This window comes from Octopus bimaculoides, chromosome 19 (assembly GCF_001194135.2).
Source record: "Octopus bimaculoides isolate UCB-OBI-ISO-001 chromosome 19, ASM119413v2, whole genome shotgun sequence".
NCBI lineage: Eukaryota > Metazoa > Mollusca > Cephalopoda > Octopoda > Octopodidae > Octopus > Octopus bimaculoides.
The window spans coordinates 22,533,249-22,543,604 of NC_068999.1; the positions used below are offsets into that span (position 1 = coordinate 22,533,249).

Consider the following 10,356-nt stretch of genomic DNA (forward strand, 5'->3'; position numbering starts at 1 on the left):
AGTACCGCCGGATTTTCGAGTGAGATCATTGCCAGTGCCCCTGGACTGGCTTGTGCGGGTGGCACATAAAAGACACCATTTTGAGCGTGGCCGTTGCCAATATCGCCTGACTGGCCTTCGTGCAGGTGACACGTAAAAGCACCTACTACACTCTCTGAGTGGTTGGCATTAGGAAGGGCATCCAGCTGTAGAAACTCTGCCAAATTTAGATTGGAGCCTGGTGTTGCCATCCGGTTTCACCAGTCCTCAGTCAAATCGTCCAACCCATGCTAGCATGGAAAGCAGACGTTAAACGATGATGATGATGATGATGATGAAAGCTTGTGTGGATGTGAAGCTATGGTACAAAACATTTGCTGAAGATGCTGTGCAATGCAATCAAACATAGAACTTTATGATTGTATCAAACTTCTTAACCAATTGGCTAGGTCTGTGACTGCAATTCTGTAGTGCTATGTTCTTCACAGCATTAAGTTATATTATCTCTGATGCCTACTTGGTTATAGGTAGAATTAACCATTGAAAACAAAATGTTTTGCTCACTTCTGTTTACTGTCTGATTTTCGTTTTTTTATCAAGTTGGCTAACTATAATCTTGTATTTTAAACATTTCCTTGCATTGAATTATTACGGGAAGATTTATAACAGAACATTAAAAAACTTTTTGCTAAATTTGACACTTAAAGACCATTTTTTATGTGCATAGAAATGTGGTCCAATAATGTTATGGCTTGATAGAACATGATAGTCAGATGGAAATTCTGTTTAGCTTTTCATATTCCATTCCTTAGCTATAAAACAGGAACTTAAAAGTGGAGGTTCGAAAAAGAACAAAAACAAAAACAAAAACAAAACCTAGCAAAGAATTGACTGCAGCAACTACAGTAGAATTTATTGATCTTGGCTTGGAATCTTGTGGGAATAAGATTAACAAATGTTGCATGATTTCATGTATTTCAGGATGAAAGACTGTCCCTTATCAATGTTATCATCCTTATCTTTGCTGTCGTTATCTTTTTTTTGACATTCCCATAATTCTTTATTCTATGTTAATTTTATCAAGCTGGCATAGACTGTAGCATGATAAAGCACCTGCTTGCTATTTCTGTGAGGATCGTCTGCAGAACTTATCAGGGTAATCATAGTTATGACAATACTGCATTACCCTCTTTCATAGAAAAGAAAAAATTAATTGGACTAATAACCTTTTCTTTTGTTGTTTTATCTACACTTTGTTTTGATTGGTATATTCTCTGAATGATTTTCTTTTTTGTTATATATATATATATATATATATATATATATATATATATGATGTATGGAAGACTAATGCACTTTAGTTTATGTGTATATTTTCTTGACCTGGAATACAAATTGCACACGTTCACTGTTTCATTTCAGTTTAATGTTTTATTTGTTATGCTTATCTTAATGTTTTGTTTGTTATGCAGAGTTAGGGCATTTGAAGATTACTGGGACAGTATGTATTGAAGTTAGCCTGTTTAAGCTTTATTTTTCTACATACAAATATACATTACTGATCTTAGAAATATAGTATAAATTCTATTTAAAGATTTCATGCTAAATATAACACTAGACATATATGAAATCAGTCTTTCATATTCCATTTGAGAAGCTTATCAAATGTTCACTACAAAGAATTCATTGTAAATCCACTAAGTTTGTTGCCAACATTGAAAGTGATAAATTCTAGTTACAATAATCAATACTCGCACATTTTGGAAATTGTGGTCATCTGATTTTAATCGGTTAAAATATCTGAAGAATTGTAGTTTTGCTTCATATATTGTATCTTGAGTGTTATAAGTGCATTGCAATTTGATTATTCTAATTTTTCTTATCAATACATATAAAATAGAATTGGTTGTAATATTGTTTGTCCAGTGAATAAATGAAAAGATTTTATTATGTACACATTCAGAGTATTTTGATTTATAATAATCTTTCTGTGAATCATAGACATGGTGGATTTGTTTGTTAATTCAAGTTTTAAATGCATTAATGCTAATTCAACGAATTTTCCTAATTTTTGTTGTCTTATTTTATTAAACAATTGAAATCAGCTTAACTTAATATCTAATAACTAGAAAGGTAGTCTCTAAAATACAGTCAGATGATTGTACTGAATTATATTCATTATTTAGTGTGCTTAAGGTGGCAAGCAGGCAGAATTGTTAGCAGAATGGGTAACTGCATTTCGTCTGTTTTTATGATCATCATCATCGTTTAATGTCCGCTTTCCATGCTAGCATGGGTTGGACGATTTGACTGAGGACTGGCAAGCCAGAAGACTGCGAGTTCAAATTCCACTGAGGTCAATGTTGCCTTTTTTCTTTTGGGGGTCAATAAAAAAAATGACCAGTTGAGCACTGGAGTTGATTTGACTTATCCCTTCTCCTGAAATGGTCAAAATTTGAAACCAGTATTTAGTGTGCTTAACCCTTTAGCATTCAAATTAATGTCAAATGTAATGCTTATTTATTTACATTGTTTTGAATTTATCATGTAGCTTTAAGATTTCAATAATGTGATTGCATATTTTAAGAATGATATTGTAGGGTTGGTGTGAGAGACGAGATCTAGCTGATTTTCACACAAAACAGATGGAGTATTTGGGCTGCATATGGCCTGTTTAAATGCTAAAGGGTTAAGGCGGTGTAATGGCAGAATCATTATCATACCAAGCAAAATGCTTAGCAGCATTTCATCCATCTTTACAATCTGATTTCAAATTCTTCTGAGGTCGATTTTTGCCTTTCGTTCTTTTGGAGTTGATAAAGTAAGTACCAGTATTCAACTGCTCACTATAACTGCCTTAACCCTCCCTAAAATTGCTGGCCTTATGCTAAAATTTAAAACTAATATTTAAAGTGTTTATTTCTGGCAGAATCAGTAGCACATCGAGCAAAAATGTTGTTTCATTATCTTCCTTTACATTCAGAGCTCAAATTACACTGACATTGACCTTGTCTTTCACCCTTCTGATTGTTGATAAAGTAAGTTCTAGTGAATTACTGGGGTTAGTATAATCAACTGTACTCTTGAAAGCAATGCAACCAGCATGGCCACAACCCAATGACTGAAACCAGTCAGGGAATAACAGAATATTATGAAGTGTTTCCTACATTGAAAGGATTAAATATATATCTATGGGGTTCATAAATAAATTCATACCAGTGGTAATCAGCTAACCTATTTGTAGCTCTGTGTGCGTGTGCGTGTGCGTGTGCGTGTGTGTGTGTGTGTGTGTGTCTCATGGTTTGGTCGACAGCAGCTTTTATTTTGACTCTGTATATCTCACCCTTTTTCATCAATGGTAATGGTTGTGCAAGTGAGCATTAAATAATGAGACAAAGACTTTCCAACAGCTGTCAACAACCCAAAGGCCTTAAAAAAATTTGAAAGCCTACACACAGGCCCACATTTTGCTAACCCTTATTCTAGAGGAATCCCTCTGTGTCTAGCCTTTGCAAACCATATAAGAATGGTTCATGCTCAGATACACTCTTAACAAGGACTGAAAAATCTTGAGGAAAAGCCCTAACATGACTTAATATAAAACCACATCAGGAACTAAATGTAAATGAAGTGAAATAGTTGCAGTTTTACTTCCTACTGTTCAGAGCATGACCTATATTAAACATATGCATTCACAAACTGAATTTATGCATGTAACAAAATCAGTTTCTTTATATTTGATTATTTGTCTGTATATATATTGTTACCAGTGTATTTTACAGATTGAACTGAAAATATTATTAGAATTATTTAATATAAAAATATATTTTTTATATTACAGATGGCCCGCCTGCATTAACTTCTTCACAAATTCGAATGTGTAAGTAACTATTTTGTTATATTTTTTACACTCTCTATTAATTAACAACGAAAATGATCTCATTACCTCCTTTAACATCTGTTTCAGACCACACATAGAAAAGTACATATATTTTAACAAAGATTTCAACTTAAATATAACTTATGCTTTCGTTTGGTTAATACTAGAATAATATATATACCTCTGGAGGTGCAATGGCCCAGTGGTTAGGGCAGCGGACTTGCAGTCATAGGATCGCGGTTTCGATTCCCATACCGGGCGTTGTGAGTGTTTATTGAGCGAAAACACCTAAAGCCCCATGAGGCTCCGGCAGGGGATGGTGGCAAACCCTGCTGTGCTCTTCCACCACAACTTTCTCTCACTCTTTCTTCCTGTTTCTGTTGTGCCTGTAATTCAAAGAGTCAGCGTTGTCACACTGTGTCACGCTGAATATCCCCGAGAACCACGTTAAGGGTACACTTGTCTGTGGAGTGCTCAGCCACTTGCACGTTAATTTCACGAGCAGGCTGTTCCGTTGATCGGATCAACTGGAACCCTCGATGTCGTAAGCGACGGAGTGCCAACGCAATATATACCTATACATGGTCATAGTTAATATACTAAACCTCTCATGATTTGATTATTATGGAATTAAAGACATGGATATTAGGAATATAGCCATGAATGGGATAAAACGCCATTGATTGGTGTTTAGCCCTAGGTCAGTGCTAACTGAATAGCCCTATGATCAAAAGTCATTCAGCTATGATTACTCTGTTGTTTTAGTGATTTCAAGCAGACCATCTACAGACTGCCTTGTTGATTTTTGTTCTTTTACTAGATGAAAATTTTAAAGTATAAAAACGTAAGATGTTTTCTTTTTATTGGCACTTCCAATATTTCATATGTAATTCTGAAATATTGTATAATTAAGTTATTTTTTTCCTCTTAACGCTTTTAGACTATTAATTCACATCCTGTTTCTATTATTCACTTGTAAACTTTTATAATTATGCATTTGGAAAATATTCTATATTAAATTATTATGATCTAATGAGAAAGCCCCTCTTGGATCATTCAACTTGCTAGAAATGGCAAAGAACTCTACTCAAATCATATCTGACCTTAGATCATAGATCTGATACATTTGGGTTAACATAAAGCTAAACAATATATGAGAACTATCTACAGCTCTGTGGATGATATATATACGCACGCACGCACGCACGCACGCACGCACGAGCGCACTCACATTTCTTCTAGACCTCATATGGGGAAAGCTGTGTAACCAAGAGACAAACTTTCCTTCACCAGCCCTCAAATATTGGATTATTAATTTATTTTTTCATTCGTACTGAAGATACTAGTCTAAAAATTATTACATTAGAGCTATCATACATTGTTAGTTCTGCCTTAGATCTACAAGTTTTTCATATCAAACATAATATGCTTCATATCATCACAGGTTATGCGTAAACTACCTACACGAACAAAAAATAATACATATTATGGAAAACCAACAGGATGTATGGGAAATAGTTTATTGCTAGGTCAAACTTTCATGGTTCCAGTTATTACATATCAATATCATTCTAGAACGATACTATATCATCATCTTAAAATACACTCTCATATACAGTCCAGAAAAACATTAAAGAAATGCTCACTCACTCACACACTCACTCACTCACTCTCAAAAATGGCAGCAACATTAATGGTCTCACTAATCCTAATCACAATACTAGGATGCACATGACTGATTAACATAGCAGCACAACTGTTCCACTCGAGCTAAATCTCCCTTTATAGCCTTCACAGACCTTATTGGCACACAAGAACAAATTGGACCATGAGAAATATAGCTATATGTTCAATCTTCTATATGTCTCTCTTGCATTAAATTATTGCATATATTAGTACAGTATGGCTAGGTAGAGGCATGGTATATCTGGAAGAATGGATCTACGGATTGACTTGATTTGTCAGCCATCCATGTGCTATAGTTCTGCTCAGTCAAGATTTATCCGGTGGTTTAACAGCCAGAACTACTGGCTTGCTTTTCTTGCGTCTCCTGAACTTGCTGAGTCTTTGTTACTCTCACTATAACCCATTTGATACACTCATCTGTTTTGCCTTTCCTATCATTATTACTTCACTTGGAGGAGCTGGCAGAATCATTAGCATATCAGACAAAATGCTTTACAGCATTTCTTCCAGCTCTTTATATTTTGAATTCAAATTCCACTGAGTTCAGCTTTTCCTTTCATCTATTTTACATTTGATAAAATGTGTGTTGAGCCTTGGGATTGACTTAACCCTTCCTCTAAAAATTACTGGCCTTGAGCCAAAATTTGAAACAATTATTTCATTTCAACCTGTGTGTTGTCTTGTCTTTCTTTCCCTGGAATAGAGACTTCTGGATTTTATTTCCCATTCAACTCCATCTACTATCTGCGATTAGACACACTAATTATGACACTAACATAAATTTATCTCTTCTCCAGTGTGAGCAGATCTGGTAAAATTTATGGGCAATGCTATTCTTTCCCCTACCATATAAGTTGATCTAACTTATGAAAATTTGCATCACAATTTTTAATTTACGATCAGAAAATGTGAAAGAAATAAGAACAAGCTTTTTAAAATGTATTAACATTCTATACACAGAAATTTACAAAGTGTAACTCTGAAGCATTTTCACTTTTTATAAAGATAAAAATGTCTCATTTCTAAAGATTGGAAATAGTTTCTTTCAAATTAGAAATAGTTTTCTTTAAATAAGATTTAAGAAACCATATATGTATTCATGTGAGCTTTTCATATTGTGTATTTTCAAATTTTTCTTGACAATTTTCAACTCTTGGCTTACCGGTTATTTTAATTTGCAATAACAATTTCCTTAATGTTCTTGACTGCGTTCATGTTACATTTAGAAACTATTACCCAATTTTATTCGAATAGTTGTGATGATCTCTATTTTAAACATTGAATTATTTGTATTCTTGACAGTGAAAAATATTTCAATCTTTAATATTAATATTGTTTTTTGTTTTATCACACGAAAACATAAAAGTACCTAATGCATCTTTTGTATCAGAAGCCTGCAGAGAAAGTATTTATATGTCATATAAACTGGATTACAAACCCAAATCTAAATGTTCTGTATAAACAACATTGTGGGTGACCATACTCAATAACAGGTTGTACATGGAGTGTGCGTGTGTGTAACATATACATACGTATATGACACTTTTATGATTTTCTTCCAAAATATTTAACACTCATTTTCTATTATCTTTAATTCCTTATGATTTTTATTTATCTTCAATTCTTTGATTTTTATAATATTTAATGAAAAATATTTGCTTCTGTTTAGCTCCATGTGGTATGCATTAAACTTATTTTGTCAAAACCGATTCAAGCTGATGCTGAGAAAACAGATATGATTTAACTTGTGTTATGGATGGCTATTTGTTGCTGCTTTATATGACCATATGTCTTTATATAGAATCTGAAGAATGGAGGCACCAAAATAAGGAATCTTAGCTCTTCGTAGAAATGAGTTGCTAAATCATTTATTAGTGATTTTAGTCATTATATTAGCAGATCTTGTTTACTTGTTTCAGTCATTGGACTGCAGTCATGCTGGTGTACCAGCTTGAAGGGTTCAGTAAAAGAAATTGACCCCAGTAATTATTTTTTTAAATCTAGTATTTATCCTCTTTTGCTGAGCCACTGAGTTATGGGGGATGCAAGTAAACCAACACTGGTTGTCAAGCAGTACTGGGGGGCAAATACAAAGACACACAGCCCCATACATAGATACACACATACACACACATACATACATGACAGGCTTCCACACAGTTTCCATCTATTAAATTTACTCACAAGGCATTGATTGGCCTAGGGCTATAGTAGAAGATACTTGCTCAAGGTATTGAAATATATAGGCTTTGCAGTGGGGTAGTATGTAATTTAGTATATGGCTATGATAGGCACAGGCATGGTTGTGTGATTAGGAAATTCATGTTACAACAGGGGTGGGGGAAACCCCCACATGTAGGCACAATGCCCACAAGCCCACCTTGTGCCCACAGGCTGGTATACTCATATGTACAAAATATAGTAAATTTTTCAATTATAAAATTTATACAATATTCGTATGCCTATTTTTGACATAGGCTGCATTTCCACTATGACTTAAAATGGTTAGACTCGAACAGAAAATCATCCAGTAATTGCTATTTGAATGGAAATTTTGCTTTCGCTATAAAACTCATATTGTTAGGTTTGTACTACCCCCTTGAGACCCAACTACACTAGCTGAAAAATATAGAATACCTCATAAGTAATGTAAATGTCATAAATTCAGTGGTGGCGTTAATGATGTTATGCGTTAATTTAATGTTAAACTTATTTTTATTAATGTGTATCAAATTATACATAGATATATACAAACTTTACACAGATAAAAGAGTTAGAATTTGTGATCCACCTGAGGACCTTTTTCTTTGGAAATTTTTGCCCACTGCACTAAAAAGTTTCCCTACCCCTGTGCTACAACTATGTAGTTCTGAGTCCATGAAACTCTCTGATACCATAGATAAGTGACTCTTACATTAACCAATATATTATGATAGGGATTTGTCTGATGGGGACTTCTGAAGCTTGTCTTGTATGCTTGTTAGCTCTACCAATGTGTATCAGTGAAAGGTTTGTAGAAACAGCAAGAAAACTGGTGCTCTTTGAATAAAGTCTTCTGCAATATTTGTTTTGCACAGATATTCACAATCCTTTGTAACTTTCATTGTCAGAATTGCAGTGAACTCGTAATTTGCCCATTGGATACTTGAAACCAAGGATGCTGTTTTTCACAAGTTGCAATATGAAATAAATAAATAGTCCTTATGACCTCTTCATCTTTACATAGTTGGCAAAGCCTTTTAATGAGGGAGCAGAATGGAACTGTTTTTATAGCCAAGGAAATAAAAATTTAAAAAATCCCAATAATTGTTGAAGGTTTATGAAACAGTCTGTTTTTTGTTTCCCCAAATGTTTTAATGTTTTCAATAGTATATACCTACATAAAATTGTGTGTGTTATCAAAGCAATGAAAACCGTTTTCTTCACAAAATCTTGCAAATTGTGGTTCAACTTTTGTAGCTTCTGTATTCAAAATTGACTTATTTATAAATGGATTTGATATATTTCATCTCTGAAGTTAGCTCAGGCATGATTTTCCAACCACATGGTTTCAGGTTCATTCCATTGTATGGTATCTTGGGCAAGTGTCTTCTTTTGTAGCCCTGGGCTGACTAAAGTCTTGTGAGTGGGTTTGGTAAATGGAAACTGGAAGAAGCCCAGTGTGTGTGTGTGTGTGTGTGTGTGTGTGTGTGTGTGTGTCTTTATATCACCTTTTCTTGACATCATGAGATGATTTTAAATGTATGTTACTGTCATGCAGGCAGCGTCATTAATTTTCAATACTCTGCAAAAACATGTCTGGCTATGGAGAGATATTACTTTTCTTGGAAATCGAAATCAAATTCGATGACTGGCATCTGTGCTAGTGGAGCGCTAAGAGCACTATCCAAGCGTGATCGTTGCCAGAGAAGCTGACTGACTCCCATGCCGCTGGCACAAAAAACACCATTCGAGCATGATCGTTACCAGCGTTGCCTTACTGGCACTTGTGCCGCTGGCACATGAAAAAATACTCAAGCAAGGTCATTGCCAGTGCCGCTGGACTGGCTCCTGTGCAGGTGGCATATAATAAACACCAGTTGAGCGTGGCCATTGCCAGTACCGCCTAACTGGCCCTCGTGCCAGTGGCACATAAAAGCACCCTCTACACTCTTGGAGTGGTTGGCGTTAGGAAGGACATCCAGCTGTAGAAACTCTGCCAGATCAGATTGGAGCCTGGTGTAACCATCTGGTTCACCAGTCCTCAGTCAAATCGTCCAACCCATGCTAGCATGGAAAGCAGACGTTAAACAATGATGATGATGGAAACAGGTGAGAGTTTGCAACAGGAAGGCCATCCAGCTATAGAAAATCTATATGGATCCCTCTGATCCATGTAAGCATTGTAAAATGGACATTAAAACGACACCAATGATAAGTTTTGCCAATTGTTAAAGCTCATTCCCAAGCAAAGGATTTTAAAGAAGTGTATCTTTTGTCTGAGACACATTTATAAGAGTCAATAAAATTTTCGCTTTTTCTGTTTGTCTTTTAACTCCACTGCAGGTTAATAACTTTCAGTTTTTGGTCTGATTCAAGTTCCTCATTAATACAGTTAAATGGAGTTTGAAGGATTCTTAGTGCTTTCACATTTTCACCATGATTGAAAAAATGGTGTTTTACTCTAGCTTCAGACTAGTGAGACTGTTTAGAATGAATTCAAAAGGAAATGAAGAAACGACTTCATAGCTGTATTTGTCACAACAGAGAAAGTGTTTTAAGCTATTTATTATCAGACAGGAGTGTTTTATATATATATATATATATATATA

General features: G+C 34.8%; 1 protein-coding gene across 4 annotated transcripts in view; it reads left to right on the forward strand.

Moving 5' to 3' along the window:
• LOC106871647 (transmembrane protein 65) overlaps positions 1–10,356 on the forward strand; it is a 144,673-nt gene that overhangs the window by 83,084 nt on the left and 51,233 nt on the right. For all 4 annotated transcript variants that reach the window (XR_008266171.1, XR_001409685.2, XM_014918219.2 and 1 more), the window contains exon 2: positions 3,821–3,859. Coding sequence is in view for 2 of the 4 variants with exons in the window: in XM_014918219.2 (XP_014773705.1) it covers positions 3,821–3,859 (39 nt within the window). In the remaining 2 variants the exon portion in view is untranslated. The remainder of the gene's footprint in view (positions 1–3,820; positions 3,860–10,356) is intronic.